This window comes from Triturus cristatus, chromosome 8 (genome assembly GCF_964204655.1).
Source record: "Triturus cristatus chromosome 8, aTriCri1.1, whole genome shotgun sequence".
In the NCBI taxonomy this organism is placed as follows: Eukaryota; Metazoa; Chordata; class Amphibia; order Caudata; family Salamandridae; genus Triturus; species Triturus cristatus.
The window spans coordinates 1273430996-1273447889 of record NC_140591.1 but is presented as its reverse complement, the minus strand read 5'-3'; the positions used below and the strand labels follow the sequence as shown (position 1 = coordinate 1273447889).

General features: G+C 41.7%; 1 protein-coding gene across 1 annotated transcript in view; it reads right to left on the bottom strand.

Moving 5' to 3' along the window:
* The window catches only part of MPC2 (mitochondrial pyruvate carrier 2), a 95908-nt gene extending 79438 nt beyond the window's left edge, over nt 1–16470 (bottom strand). Inside the window, exon 1 of the mRNA XM_085622995.1 lies at nt 16082–16470. Within this exon, the coding sequence (XP_085479121.1) occupies nt 16082–16184 (103 nt within the window). The 5' untranslated portion in view covers nt 16185–16470. The remainder of the gene's footprint in view (nt 1–16081) is intronic.
* Between the last annotated feature and the right edge of the window lie 424 nt (nt 16471–16894).

Genomic DNA, 16894 nt, shown 5'->3' with positions numbered 1-16894 from the left:
GGGTGAAGGAATTGAGAGGGGAGCATTTATTCTGATTCTAGCAGTGGGGTTGGCCTAAAAGGCCATAACCACTGTTATAAAGGACTCACCAATAACATGTGGACGAAGTGTGGATTCCAAATAAGGCCAAGTCACTTAGTCTAATGTTTTTTAAGCATCTGTGGCAATGGTGCAGGATGCAAAGTACGAAAGGGAGGCTCTTTCAATTATATGGCAGGAAGTGCAAGTGTTCTCACTCACAAAATGGCCCTTAACGAAGCCTGCCTGTAAAGGGTGAATTAGCTTGTTAACAGGGAGTTAGCCATAATTTTAACATATATATATATATATATATATATATATATATATATATATATATATATATATATATATATATATATATATATGTAAAATAATAATTTATTCAATCCAATATATGCACTTCCTGGAAGACAGAATGATGCTCCAAATACAGGCCTCAAAAAGTCTACACGCTATGGCAAGTAATTTTTTTTCAGGGTGAACCAGTTTTCTTGCCTACAGGGCCAACCTGGCAAGGCAACTCATTTCCAACGGTTAGGTTTCTGGTTTCACATTTTGCAATTGAGTCACTAGATAGGTTTTCCCTCACCTTTAACTTCAATTCTTGGTGCATGAGGTTAGAACAGGGTGGCAGGCAGAAACGAAGTGAGAACTCTACTCGTTTTAGGACAGAGTCAATAAGCATTGGCAACGCCCATGGGTCTTGCCTATGTGAAATCTATTGGCTTTGTTTGAGTGGTGCGGTATGGATTTGGATTGTGTGGCGTAGAGAGGCACTATGTGGCATGGAGTGGAACTATATAGCAAGGAGTGGAATTGTGTGGAGTTGACCTATATGGTAAAGGAGTGGAATTGTGTGGAGTGGAGCGAAGTGGCACTGTGTGACATGAAGTGGCAATGAATGAAGTGGGTTGGCATTATGTGGTGTGGCACTGAGTGGAGTAGCATTGAACAGAGTGGAGTGGCATTCTGCAAAAGGCTTCAAAACCTCGTATGGTGGAATAAGTGATATATAAATAAAATTGCAATTGATTGGAGTGGAACGGCATTTAGTGGAGTGGCCCTGTGTGGGGTGGAGTAGCATTGTGTATAGAGGCATTGTGAGGAGTGGCGTTATGTAGAGTCGAGTGGCACTGTGTGGAGTGGCACGGTGTGGCGTGGGATATGGAAAGATGCCCAAGTCGCTACTAAATTGCCCTATAGCGCTTAACAGCCTTGTGCTATATAAATGCAATTATAATCCAATGTGTTATCAATAATCTCGGCCTACAAGCTATGTAAACATTTGATGCCTCCGATTCGATGCAGGAGCTTATTACCATGTATAATGCTTCTGCAAGAACTGGCTTGGTTGCAAATAAATGCGTTTTAGACTGGGAGGGGCTAGTGAGAAAGATATAATCGTGCCAGTTGAGGATAAGAGAGATGAAAAGGAAGAGAATCCCGGCACACACCGTCCAATTAGGAGGCAGCAAAGAAGAGTGGCACAAAATTCAAATGAATGGTAAGCAACAGACGGGCTAAAAGCCCTTTATAGAAAACAATACCACTCGCAGAGGACAGCGCAAGGGGACCTTGACCTGAGCCTGGCATCCGGCTCAAGCTTTCAGTGGCTCTCCCATCTCTGTGCCACATGTGCTTTTTTGTTTGCCACCACTCACATCCAGTGACCTGGTCCGTGTGTGGGCCCCATGGGCAACTAGGCAGTGAGAAACCAGACTGATGGAGGCCTCCCTACTAATACCAGAAGCGGGAGCAGTGGCATCTGAATCACTGCACACGCACACGGTTTGCCATGCTTGGCCAGGCATACTAGACTACTAAGTTAGTGCTCACTAACACTATCTGGCATCTGAAATTCGGCCCGTCCGACTTGGAGGACAGAGTTCAGCCTTTTGCCCTCCCCTAGTCCCGACTAACCAACCACCATGTTTTTCAGCAAAAAGTGACACTCTACTACTAGAAGTATTGAAATTTGATACTTTTTAAAAATCATTTTAATATAGATTGGCAGTCAGTTTGGTCACCTTTCCATTACCGCTGGCAGCACACTTTACATCGTGTGAGACCAGTTTGTGTATGATGTGAACCACAGTCCAGTAGAGTAGATAATTCTAGTCACTAGATCGGCAGGCCTGGTAACATTTTTAAGATTTTTGGAGGACTGAAATAGCCAACAGCATGAGGTGAGCCAGCAATACTCCTGAGTGGAGCCAAAGCCCACTCTATGTATACATTAAAGCATTAGTAGAAATATGCAAAAATACAGCTTTGCTGTTTAACCAGACCCAAAAAACACAGGTAACAAGACATGCAATATCCTTCGATATTGGTGGAGCTATTCATACAAGCACCATGGTCACCAAGCAGAAGAGAATGGATTCACTTAAATCAAAGGCTGTGGGGCAACTCAATTTTACACAAGTTCTCCACCACATGCAGTAGCTTCCTCTGCCACTTTAGCATTGCTGTAGAGCAGAAATCAAACAAGAGGGGTTCAAAGCGGATGCTTCTTCTGCCCATAGCTGAACCAAAAACACAACATAGCATGTGTATCTGTAGGCTTCTGGTTTGTAAGTCCCCAGGTAGAGCATCTAAAGCTTGAGACCAATTGGAACTCCCTATTAATTACCAGATAGCACAGAAAACTAAAAACGAAGATGGGGCAAGTAAGGACGAATAAACAATGAGAGCATTTTGCCACAAGTGTGCTGGATGTACACAGGTCCGAATAGGATATAAAATAATTTCGGTGTTAGGCAAAAAATGCTATAGAAAATCCTCTGGAATGGGCATCTTTTATAGCACCAACACAAAAAAGTTCAGAAACAAGCACTTTGCAAAATGAAAATCACAAAACCTGTAGCATGTTTGTGGAACACTCGCTTTGGGCTTAAAACATTCCACACAAAGACCCAGAACAGTGCCACATACCAAAGGCTGTATCTACCAATGATTAGAATCACAACGACGCCAATATAATCAGTATGGCATGGTTGATAAGTGCGTTGCCAATGACCTACCCACACCACACAAACTGCTAGGAATGATTTGTGAGCACAACAGAATGGACCGACGGCCCCAAAGAACTTAAAACTGGGTTTGAAATTTTTACACTCTTTGCGCCCCTCCACCACTTTACTGCTTTTTAAGATTTTCTTTTTCCATTTATAGCAACATTTTTAGAAAATGTGGCATCAGCCTGCTTTTAACAATGTTTACTCAAAGATTAAACTGTAAACTCAAAGCACACATTCTTATCACTTTAAGATAAAAGGAGTCCATAAAAGTAATCACGAACGTTAACAACTCTCTGAAGAGTTAATGCATAAATGGTTCAAGCAAAGGAAAAGAACGAGCAAGGCTGACCCAATTTGTACTCCATAAACTGCAGTTTGTTGACAGGAATGCAAATGAAGCCTTTAAAAAGGAAACAAAGAGGTGCAGTCACAAGCCAGAGCAGGAACACGTGGTGAAGGGCCAAGCACGCAGGCCTGTTGAAGGACAATGAGGTCAGGAAAGTTTGGCTTAGAAACACACTGAACATCGTCCGTAAATTGCTTTTCCTGTATTTTCAGACATACACTGTAAAATTAGTTTTTCGAACAGAAGTGATATAATTGTAAAAAATGTATTTAAAAAAATGAAATGTTGCCAAAGCAGAACGCTAAAAATAAGAAAGGAAGCAGCATTACAACGGGTGGCCTATCTACGAGGCCAGAGGGTGCCCGCATAACACCTTATAATCTGGGGCCACTTCCGGGGCATAGAGATGGCTCCCATTAAGTCCTCACGAGCGACACTTGATGGAGATGATGGATTCTGGAGCTTTATGGCCTGAAAAGCTAGGTAGAGGGTAGTCAGAGAATTAAAATGGGTATTAATGGGTCTATAATGTATAACGTTGGTTGGGGGCGGTTGATTGGAAAGAGTGGGCATTTTTGGTTTTTATACTGTTAACATTATTTGCTCATTGCACAAGCAGATTCAAAACTTCAATAAAATGTGTTATAAAACTTTTTAAAAAACTAAGAAAGGAAGACTGTATTACGGTAAAATGGATACTTTTCATTGATAATTATTTGAATTGACATGGGAAGATAGTTATGTTTCTACCACTGCCGGCACAAGGGACCTGTAACGCAATATACACCACTGACCGTCCGCAACTAACCTAAATAAGAGGTCCGGTAATACGTTGATTTTGCCAGCCTGTTAATTTTGCCTACTGTTATTGCCTTGTTGACTGTGGTATACCAATAAAGACCTACAGTCAGTACTAACCTTTTACACTTCTTCCCACAAAGGTGTATTATTTATTGCTTACAAATTATTTTTAGGCTTTCAAGTTTCAGGCACGCCTCACGACATTCCTCAAAGTCTAAAATGGAACTTGGATCCACCATGTTGTCTTGTTGGAATTCTATATATTTTTTAATATTAAAATTGCACAGGTCTTAAAGAGGAGTGTGGGGGGGGGGTGAGCTTTTTGTTTATTTTCCACTCACCGTTTTGTGTTCACTGTAAAAGATGGTTTTATATTTACTTGCCTGCTTTTGTTAAATATTTAGCACTCCTACGACAAAGTATTTCCTCTTTTGGCATTTTCTGCCTTGGTTGAGTAGGATTATTTTTTTGGTATTATACTAACTGGACAACTGACAGTTTAGCTGACAAATAAAATATCAAAAGTAAAACATTAACATTTCCCCTGTAGATTTTATTCTTATTAATTTATTTTCCAGATATTTACATAATTCTACACCCAATTACCCTTGGTTTTTTTAAATGATTTTTTTTTTATTGTGGTCCGAGTCGTGAAGGTTCCTCACAATTTCAGTGGATCCCTACCTCGCCAAAAGGAGATATTTTAGGCTCTCCTCACAGGCAAAGACTGACTAAACATGCTTATAAACAACTGCCCTCAACAGTAAGACCAGAAGGCGTGCTTAGTACACCAAGAGACCAACACAATGACGCCACAACTCGTTTACATCAAGAACTGACAAATAATTAATTATGCAACCGTACTTCCCAACCATCTTTGCAACTGTTGCATCTTGGTGCAATCAGCCATAAAATGGTATCACAGGCCAATGTGGTTGCTGAGATGCACTGTTACAATATATTCCAAGGAGGGAGTGAGAAGTTATACAGGACAGGGTTCGTACACCTTCCCAAAAAAACACAGGAGGGAACCCCTACCGTGCTCAGCCTAGCTCTGTACCTGCCCAAGGAGGGATCACCTTATGGTATTAAAGGAACGCTCACCCCACTGGGATTCCAAGTGGCATGCTTCATCACACAGTCCTCATCCAGATACCTAGTATATTTGGACGGGCTCCACCTTGATAGCCAAGGGAGCTTTTTGCTTATTGGGTGGGCTCCTAGTTTTAAAATAGTCTTGGGTGTCCTGGGGGTTTATTTTATTTTCAAAGGGCACAATGACAGAATGGGGATGCGCTAAGGAAATGAGTAAGTACCCTGGGTCAACATGTTTCAGTCATCACACCGAAGCCTCACCAGGCTAGTTGGCTTTCGTCAGGACCTCACAAGGATCCCATCTGTGTGCATTCAATACTGAAACTTCCATTTACTACACTCCTACATGCTGACTCATTTGGTCTCTAGGTTTGCATTTCTTTAGTAGTGTCCTATTTAGAGATCTTCGAGAGTAAGGAGGACCTTGTAGCCAAACTTCCGTCACATGTCTCTTCCTGGCCATGAAGCCATTTGGGTCTGCGGGGGAAGGAGGATCCGAAAAGGTTCACAGCAACCACGCTGCTCTATAACATGACTAAAAAAAAACTTTGATAAAGCCTACTAACCCTTTGGTATGCAACAGCTTTTTGGCTTGGTCATTGTTTTTTTGGTTTTGTTTTTTGTGGCAGCAGGGGTACGGGTGGGGACACAGGAAGAAAGAAAAACGGTGCATGCAACAACAGGCAAGCAACGACGCAAGAGTGGGCATGGGCCAAGCAATGACATGGGGGGGGGGGGGAAATTCAGTAACAGCGGAAGAATAAGTAGAAAAAAAATAATAATAAATCAGGGGACAGCAAATAAGAGCAACAACGAAGCCAACCAATGATAAGCAATGGGTGTATCGGTGGGCTCCAATGACACCTTAAACTTGAAGTTAACAAATTGTCTCACAAGCGACAGCACATGCATCGGCCCATCTGATTTTATTCTCTTCAGTATTTGTTAAACTTGATACTACTAATTGAATCTGGCACATTTTGGTACTTGGTGGGGTGGGAGCCTGTGATTCCAATTTAAGGTTGTTGTTTTATAATTTAAAATTCATAGTCAAATGTTATAGCCGAATTGTTTAATGATTATTGTGTTGCAAAATGTACATACACCAACAGAACGAGTGAGAGAAAAACGAGAGCTCAATAATACTTCCTCTCTGGCTAAGACTATCACACAAAGGGCATAGCAAGGCTAAAGCAAACGGTTATTTGGTTGTATATGGTGTATGTCCAGATCCCGCTGGGAAGACAAAACAGCTATCATCCACTGTCTGTGGGATGCTTCATCAGCAGGCCTGTCTTCATCCCAACGATTTTGTCTGGATGGGCTCAGCCAAGATAATATAGGAGCTCTTATATTTGGGGGATCAGAGCAAGATGCATGAGAAGATCTACAATTTTCTTGTATTAACAATACATTTTTTAATGGAATGTTAGTGAATCTGAACAAGGTTAAAAATTAAGTGTAGATGGTTAAGGGAAATTATTGTCCCATAATTTTTTAAGTTTCAGTCAACATATTTCAGCCTGCTATAACAGCCACCATGGGTCACAAGACTTTTGTCAGGACTGCAAGATTCCCTATGATATACATTGCGTCTCACTTTTTAGTTATATTCTAATTTGGTAGTGAAAACACACCACAAACACCAGATAAACATACACAGATACTCGCTCACATCTTTTCAGAGATTTTCCTGTAGAAACAGACATGAACACTCATTTCACATACAAAATGGTGATGGGTGTGCATATACAATCAGTGGTACATTACAACCTGTGCCCAGCATTAGACTCAAGTGACAAGGGCGTTCAGGCATTGTCAATGCAAGTAACTCACCCCGATTATAGGTAGTGAGAATGGAAGATGGAAAGGGTACATCTCCCTGTAGTCACACGCTATCCATTTAGAGAGATTGTTACGTCGATTAGGTCCAGGAAGTCCAATTAGAGCCAGAAAAAGATGTTCTTGTAATAGGTTAGCACCAAATCGCCCTAAAGCACTTGCAATTTAGTGACATCATGCCCTTGAAATGCAAGCCTTTCCTTCTCATCGTTGGTGATCTAGGGGAGAAGAAGCTGTGTTTTTAAGGCAGCGCTCTGAGTGAGCTCTGCTTCCACGTCTGGCCAAGTGCCTGCCACGTTACCATTGATCAGCTCAGGAAAGTGGTGAAGTATGGATCCCAAACTTAAGGTCATGTAGCTGCATTCAGCAGGCCCTCTCTACAAGCTGTGCCAGAATAGTCTGTTTCTTGCCCAATTCTAAATCATACTATGTCAACGTAGAGGTCAAAGTCTAAAAAGCTACTGGTAATGTGAGCTAACTCACAAGGTAGAAGCGAAAGTGAAGTGGATCCTACCAGGCAGCCCCTTATTTTTCTAAAGACTTGTGTAACTGTTGAGATTAGCATAGTATATTTATAAAATTGGTTGCCAAAATAAAGGTAAATCCTAATATATCAGAAAGAAAATATTCTGTAATTTGACAAGCATGGTGCAAAATTTCATAAAAAATGTCAGGGCGGTCACAGAGTTGACCCATTTCTTTACCCCTCCTACATTATAAAACTGATAGTCTACTTAATTTTCAATAGCTGTACAAATCTTCTGCCCTTCGAAATTTTACAACAGATAACCTCTAGATAACACACTACAAAGGATCCAATTCAAACACCAGAAAACAGCTCCAGCCTGTGACGGAATCCTAGTGACCAGGTCACGAAGATATCCAAACTACGGCAACACCGCAAGGCTATGCAGCGCTATACAAATCTTTGTATTATAACAAAAGGTGGTGTGTGACATTTTGGTGTTTTGAACACTGACTTCGAGAGAGAGATAGAGAGATAGGAATAGAGTGAGCGAGAGAGAGACCCGCTGTCGACCAACATGCCGGAGAAACTGTATTTCAAGCCACTGTAAGAAGTTAAAAGGATTGCCCTTCAGTGTGATAGTTATTGGATTGACTCCTTTCCATACACTCCAGGCTCTAAGGTTTGGATTATTACTATTGGGCAAGTGTTAGATTCACCCATTATACCATCTTTGATTTTACTGAGATTTTTCTCAGACAGGCCATATACACTCTTGGTTTACAGTCCTGATGCTGTTCATTCACACTCAGACATAAGGGGTCGACTGCGACATTGATTTTATAAGCGTTCACTGCCCAAATAGACAAAGCTGCATATGAAATAGTAATCACATGTCTATTCAGAGCTATCATAAAAAGAGTAGGACGCTGTTACAAGTATATTTGGTGTTATTTATGTGTAAAAATTATTTTCTTTTTTGTCCCATTTGCACATGTGTACCTGATGTAATTTTGTGTTTGATATTTGTATTCTCAGTTGTGTAATGTCTAATGTATATTGTCCTGTCTGATATTATTAATAGTATGTCTTTAAACACATACGGTCTATGAATTACAATATATTGCACACAGGTTTTTGTATTTGAATTGAGTATTTGTCATTTTAGAGTTAATGTCTATGTTCATGGTCAGTGTGTTGTGTGTCATTAATTGATGTTCCTACCTTTGAGTGGAATCGGTCATAGATTTTTCAGAAGAAATTTCTTTCTACATGGCAGAACGACGGTCTGTTTATTGTCGATATTCCCCAGGTTTTGCAGGATACTGGGTTACTCTATTATTATTTACCTGGTAACAAAGGTGTCGTATGTTCACCACACAACAGCAGGGCACCACTGGACAGTCCCAAGAGGACACATCAGAAAGCAATTTTCAACGTACTACTATAGGATTAGAGCGGAAAACAAAAATTGCAAAGAGGGTTTCGCTACCTCCGCTATAACAAGCATTTGCAATGCAATAGGTTAGCATTTACGAGAGTTTGAGCTATTGGGATTGTAAATGACAATGCCTTTTATTTACGAGTTTTTTTTTTTAAAACAGATAAATAAAAAGGCATTGTCATTTACAATGCCAATAGCTTGAACTCTTGTAAATGCGAGACCTATTGCATTGCAAATGCATTAGGAGAGAGCGTGTCCTGTCTTTTCCTGCCGGCAACAGCAGGGCGGACAAAACTCTTTCAGAAAATAGTGCTCGGAAGCTGGAATTAAAGCCTACCAATCAACAACATACACGTAACAGGGGAGTTCCTCATGGGAGGTTACAGAATGGGAAAAGGAGGTACTAAGGAGGGACTACCAAGCCTATTGACTAATAAAAAGCCACAGTTTACAATGGACAATGACACAAGACAATGAAAAAACTGGGAGGGGTGTGGGCCGAGATTGTTACATTGCTGGCTAACCCTAAATGATTGTCAGCTAACCCATACCACCGGTAAAGAAACTTGCAACAACATTTTTTTTCTTTTGTGTGTGTGCTGAGTATGGGTACTATTATAATATATTGGTTCTAGGGAAGAGTATGGCTACTGTACAGCAATGCTAAGAAATGTCAACAAAAACCAGAGGGGCAAAAGTCTGTAAGGGAACTACTGCCAACGGATACAACCTAGGTTAGCAGAATCTTGTGTAACTAGAATAACTGCTCAAACGACCTTAGGGGCCCACGTCACAGCACCTATGGCACCCAGACCCAACCCAGATACCTGCTTTGCATTCTGCGCTGCTGTTTGGAGAAAGGGCATGACCTATAGTTTTGACCACGTCCGCATGTGAATTGTCTTTGCTGCTAGCACTCGGGTTGCATTGTGGGGGGAGGGGGGGGAAGCACAAGTTAATTGAAATATGGAAAGTTCGTTTTATTGCTCCAAAATTGTCGCAATTTATGACAGAACAAATATCACATCTTTTAATAAAAGAGGGAAGAAGGTAGGTAGTGCAGCGAGGAGCTTAGTGAAGTGTAGTTGCGCATGGCATTACGAGCCCAAACCATATTTTGCTCTGCCAAAAAAGCTTGAAGAGCTGATTGAATTTAAGAATAGAAGGATGTTCGAACTGTAATTTGGTTTGGGGGAGGAGGATGGGACACTTGCTGGTGGAAATTGAAGTAGACCAGTTTCAAACAGTATTCTACAATGGAAAGTTTAAAGACTCTTGATTTGAACATGAGGTGAACTACAATAAAGAAGATTACAATTATATTTCGTAACTGGCTAATGGATTCCAGGCAGTGTCTCTTGCTTCCCATTTGTTTTGTATGTATGTTGTTTTTATACGGTATTTCTATATCGCGAACCATGCCAAAAGGCATTGGAGTTCTGTACCAGGTCAAAGAAAAGCATTAAAAAACATAACGTTTTGTTTAACTAAAATAGCTTTACTTGATTTTTTTCTGATTGACAAACAGGCCAGTGCACAGCAAACCCACTTTCACAAATTCCTTAATGATAAAGAAATTGCAAATAATAAGGTGGAAAGTTCTGCATTAATGGACAACTGTTGGAGACAGATGAATGACAGTGCTGTCATCAATAGTGTGAAAGATGCATAATATAAGCATAAATATCCATTGTAAATTCTTAAAAATAATTAGAATAAGAGTGTATTCCAATCAGACATAGTGAAGACATTTTTTATTCACATGTTCAAAGCAACAACTCTGTAAACATTCTAGGTTTTCTATGTGGAGGTATTTTGCACTGAAATGTTTCATTCTGCTGTATATGTCCGTTAGTTTCCGTTCCTGTCACAAAGAGGTGTGCGCAACAGCACAGACAAAACACATTTACACAGTAATAGCGCAGATTTTAATCTACCTGCAATCCTTACAAACATCTGGCCCCATGCCTATTAACTCTACAATAGGTCACTTAAGATTTCTTCCCACTATTGGTTAATATAGAGCAGGCCACAAGGAATAACTCAATAGGTGTTGGCTTAGGCCAGGAATGAACACCAAATCCCACCGCTGAAAACGGTGTCAGGTTGGCACTTTGTTTGAAAGGTGCAATTAGAAGGGTACCTTCCAACATATACTGCGGGCATGTCAAGTGATTCAAGTGTACTAGACTGAGATCCATAGCATACTACTGTATGTGATGCTGAGGAAACTGTTTGAAATACAAATGTCTACACAGCTTCTCGGCATATAGCGTTCTTTGCCCAGCGTGCAGACAGGCAATCGTATAGTTTGCATTTGGGGTGAGCCAATGTTGCCCATCATGGTCCGCTGAACAGGATGAGTAAGTGCCGTCAGTTGACACAGTGCGATACGATGCCGGTTTACGCTACTGTTCGTGGACATCAATGTTATAGTACTTGCGAGGTATTTTCCAGTTGCGGTGTGCCGTCAGGCCAGGAACCATCTTCTACAAGTCTGCGCCAGACCCATGGCTTAACACATAATTTTAACCGATAAGATGTCTAGTCTTTACCACTGGCTTGCCACCATCACCAACTCTGGCCTGCTATATTGAGAGGAAGCCTTCCTACAATGCATCAGGTGTACACCCATAACATTACAAATATAAAGAAAATAATATTTAGGAGGGTCTTACAAGGATTATCAGAGTGCAGTTTGTCTGCCCACATGATTTGTAAAAGGGGGTAACCAAAACCAATACGTTTGTCTACAATGGAAATTTTTGAGTTTGCACGCAATAAAATACTACTCTGCAGGACTTACGATAGAGTGATAACAATGCACCTTCAAATATCTGCTGTCTTTAACATACCTTTTTGTAGTAAACAGATCAGACCTGTAGCCTTGGTCATTGGCTTGGCACCATAACCAAAACAGTGCTTCAGCATTGAGCATAAGCTTCCTTACAAGTCATAAAGTGCAATACCACCACACGTTTTCTGTGAAAGCACACAACTTAACCAATCAATTGCTGTACGAAGGGAAAATCAACCTGTGGGTGGAGCCAATGCCCCTCTCTTTGTACTAATTTAGAAAGCTATTTTTCTGTTATTCACATACGGTCCAATACAGACAGCTCTGCTCTAAATGAAAACTACTACAGGCAATAATCAAGATCAGATTTGGGATTACTAATTTAGTACTGAACCAGCAGTGATTTGGAAACTGGACAGTGCCATTGGGTACGTGCATCTTTACATAATGGTAATGTTTGAAAATCCTAAAAGTTATTAACTGGTTTATATGGGGTAGGTGGTCTTGGCTATGACACTCTATAACACTGTTGTGTTTTATTTGAATTAAGCACAATCCAATGAAAGGTGTTCAAAAACTCTGTCCTAAATTGTGATGCTTTTAACTGTCCCGAACCATCTCAACTGGGTAGCTGGCTTTCAGACCATTTTAGGCAGACCCGTCAGCCAGGTCAACCCAGCCCTCTTTTAAAAAGATAGAAGGAGATCAGTCAAAGGCTCCTGGTCTTATGGGAATTTCAGATTCCAATACGGACCCGATGTATCACCCAACTAGTGATCAATGTAACAAACACCCCTCTACCAATACCAGACAATACCAACAGTAAAGTCATCCAAGAGGTATAGTATGGTAGGTAAGTTCTTTGCTGCTCGTTTATAGCACCATATGTGGTGACCTACCCTCTTCCAAATAAACAATTTTTGGGAACACTATCTGGAGTTGCTCAGGAGGAAGATATCAGTAGAAGCCATGGGAAGGATAGAAACAGACGGCAGTGCAAAACAAGATGGTTGCAAATTTTGTGTGTGCATTTATTGTATTCACTCATGGCCTAACAAGCGAATCTAATGACTAGATACCAACTTTTGACTCCTCATATGTATCCCAACCCTGTATAATTTATGAAAACTAACCTTCAGGCCCAGAATAACCAAACAAAAGGTGGCTATGCAAAATGCTTGGACACCAAATTCAAAACGTATCTGGAGTGCTAATAATGCACACACATAATGAGTAAGTTTCAAGTGTCGCGAACAAGGAAAAAATCCTTTTAGTGGTGCTCACATAGTGACAGCACCCAGCCACCTAGGGTGCGGATTACCGTACTGTATGACAGTCCGTGCAGCTTGAAAGGAAAGTACCGAAGCACACTCTCCTGTCTCTGTGAATTATTGGATAAGTAATAGATGTAGTCAATGAACAAGTAAGTCAAATTCCTGTTTATTCATTACAAACTTCTGTGCATGGCATGAACAATTTCACAATAGAAGCAGACGACACTTTCATCCACAGGAATTTGTCAAGACTAAAGAAATGTCCAACTACCAAACTAGTGGACCGTGACCAAAGGCAATCTGCTGCAATTCATAGGTTCTTCAAACTGCAGGCCAGAGGACACTAATTGCGAAATAACTTAGCACTGGTAGAAAGTTAACTACAGCCAGCCCATGTAGGTACGTAATATGGGGCTTGCGCAAAGATAAGTCCACTTCATAAACCATATATTAAACAGGACCACAATAAGCTCGACATCTGTAACAGTTCAGAAACACCAAGAGTATACAGATGGAAATTTGACCCATTGTGTCACTCATGCAGTTGGAGAAAGGCTTTGACTTTCTTGTAATTCATGACAGTATTTCTTAGAGCGGTCAATCATATCTACTTCCCATAAGTACTAGGATACCTACATATTTGCGCATTCAGAAAAATAAGTGTATGTTTCTGTTGGGACAGAAAAGTTCCTTGCATGGTGATGAACGTGCAGCCCTGCACCGAATGCCCCAGTTGCAACGAAATCTGGATCCCCGTTTATATTTTGTTAGTCATGGGTGAAAACGGATCATGAGTGTGCACCATGACACAGCCTGTCACACAGCTTGTGGTCTTTTTGGACCAAAAGGGGTGCTATTGGTGGCGAAAGGCTACTGCCTTTTCCATGAGTTGAGTAGTACGAGCGCGGGGTAGCAGCATACCTTGTAGAAATCAGTAGGAGCGAACAGGCCTTTTTACCTGTGTCACTGGAGTGAGGCCTACAGACCACTCAAGTAAAGTTCTGCTGCCGTGTGCTCAACTCACCCTTGGCCTAAATCAACAGTACGAAGAGCATATGTGGATGCATGCGGGAACTGGCTGTAGGTGTGCCTGTGATTGGGGTGAGTGTTTCAGCGCTCCGTCCATCATCTCCTTGTGTTTGCTTTGTTCGCCCTTAGTTGGCAGGGTATGCCCAGACGTGGGTCCCTTGCTCACTTTGCCACTGGATTCAAGCTAGCCTGGCTGATGAAGGGTGTTACCCAGAAACCGGTCCCAGAATGCTTGTTTACGGTTCAGGGAAGACCTGGCTTGGCAGTTCGGCTGGACTGTTCCCATGAGGAACAGGGTCAAGACTGATTTGCATATAGCTGGGTCTGAACTGAGGTGACGAAGTGAGCTAAAGAACGATGATGGATTCAACCCAGATCTGTGACTGGGGGTGAGTGTCTGAAAAATTTCAGCGCTCCGTCCATCATCTCCTTGTGCTTGCTTTGTGATTGCTACAATGCATGGAAGACTCTGGTCTCCATTTTGGGAGACCCAGGGCTTACTGGAGAAGCACTGGGGCGGGGGAGGGGGAACACTACAGACTACCAGCTGCCATCCCTGCAAGGCTGGGAGTGCTTCTAACTGATGGCAGACACTGCAGATTTCCACAAGCATGAACATCCCTGGGGATTCTAGCAGAGCAACCCGGGCTGAAGGGTCCAGGGCAACTTGTTCTCCCTTGTAGCGCTGGAATACTGGTGACTTTGAACGAGTCCAGTGGTACTCTTAAGATTCATAACTCTAGTAGGGCCTAAACTGAATGTTGCTTATTGTGAATGGGGAGCAACTACTGACAATACAGAAACGGAAGTGGGACTCAGGGACCTGACTATCTAACACTAGAGTTCTGACCTCTGGTGACCTGTGTGTACTATTTGTTTATGCCATATTTTATTTTGTGTTTGTTTATGCATACAAGTTGCCTAGATAATCATGTATTACTTCTATGGAACGCGTTTTCAGTTGTTAGCCTGTGCTCACTCCCTGCATCTGCCTTCGCCTTTGGTACTTGACCCAGTAGTTCCTACTTGCCCACCTGAAAGGGGTTTGACAGTTTCTCAACAAGGAAACATACTGCATCAGTGCACTGGCAACCTTTTTTCATACGAAGAGAATATGTTCTATGTGTAGAATCCCCTTCTAAGCATATCAGTTCTGGGGATGTCCACTCACTGATAACATTCTGAAAAGTATTTACTTTTTCTCTGAACTGGAGAAAATCTACCGTTTTCAAGTATAAAATCCAACTCAACTGCCAAAGTTTTATGAATACACACAAACTTGTAAGTTTCTGGGTTTTTGCAATTTATGTACGTTCCAAACTCCAGAGTAAACACGACACCGCGAAGAGCTATACTCACACGTAAAGTGACGCTATGCTGATGTACTTTTACATGATCAAATCCGTTCACGCGAGTGGATTCTGTGTGGAATAACGATATTGAATTTGCGCTAGTATTTACTGTTGTGTGCTCAACTTTTACTACAGAAGCGTAAATGAATATGAGTTACATCAGTTATCGTCCCAAGCTTATTTATTAGCGGAGCTATATATGTGGAAAGGCGTGGAAATAGGATACTCGCTGGAAAGGCGTGGAAATAGGATATTCCCTAGAATTTAGCTATGTACACAGACTCCTTAACAATGTAAACACATAAATACACGGAAAGAATGGTCACAATTCTGGGATTAATATATTGAAAACAATTCAAGTCCTTCGTGATCGGTCAATGATACAGACATATGAAGGTGATAATGACACACAATGTTCTCCTAGTTTTGGGAACGGGGGAGTAGCAATGAGTCATTCGCCGTCGTTTTGCAAAGCAAGACAATCTGGTTAGTACTCTTAGCTTAGCGCAACAGGGTATATTGTGCAGTTGATTCAGTCTCTGTGCCCTTTCTATGGCAAACAGATATTCACACCGCGTGTGACTCAGTACTCACCTGCCGGGTGGTTGTATAGGGGCCTCATCTTGGCCGGCAACATCATTTCGACCCGGTCGAGGGCCCGGTGCAAGGACGCGCGCAGACCTGTAGCAACCGCCATCGTTGCCGACCTTCAAGAACCTTTGACAGCGGCTCAGCAGGCAGACCCCGATCACTGCCGCTCAAGGGTAAAATAATTGTAACACAGATGGCGTCAGGAGGCCGTCACTTGGCAACACCCCGGTATCCTCACCAATAGAAACGCAGAGGAGAAGGGGCGGCAAAATACTCCGCCTTCCCGTATCCAAGCCAGGTCAAACACTAAACCGCCAAAGTAAATTTTGTGAATTTTGTGCAGTAGGAGAGTTTGGAGGAGACGGCCATCTTAGGTGTGGCATTCGAACCACACCCCTTGCGTTCCCCAAACGTTCGTCATGAACTTTCACTTTTGCGCGGCATACCCCTTCCCCAATTTGCTAAAAAAAAAAAAAAAGGACGCGCCATCTTGAAATGGAAATACATTTCGTTCAAATCTAGGCGCGCTGCGTTCCCCGGACCCCGAATTATTTTACTTAAAACATCATGATGCAACCAAAGTTTCATCAATGTTACCAGCGTAGTTGCAGTTCAAACGTGTGCACGATTGCTCTTTTCTTTCTTTAGTATCAGATTTGCAAGATCTGTGTTGGCTTTAATTATTGTAAAGAGAGCGTAAGTTGGTAAAGGAGGAGTGCACGCGACAGACATTTTTCAAAGTTCAGTCACATTTTTAAGAATTATTCTCTGTAGGAAACATACAGGCATGCAGGCGGTTAATGAGAGCTTGTAGTT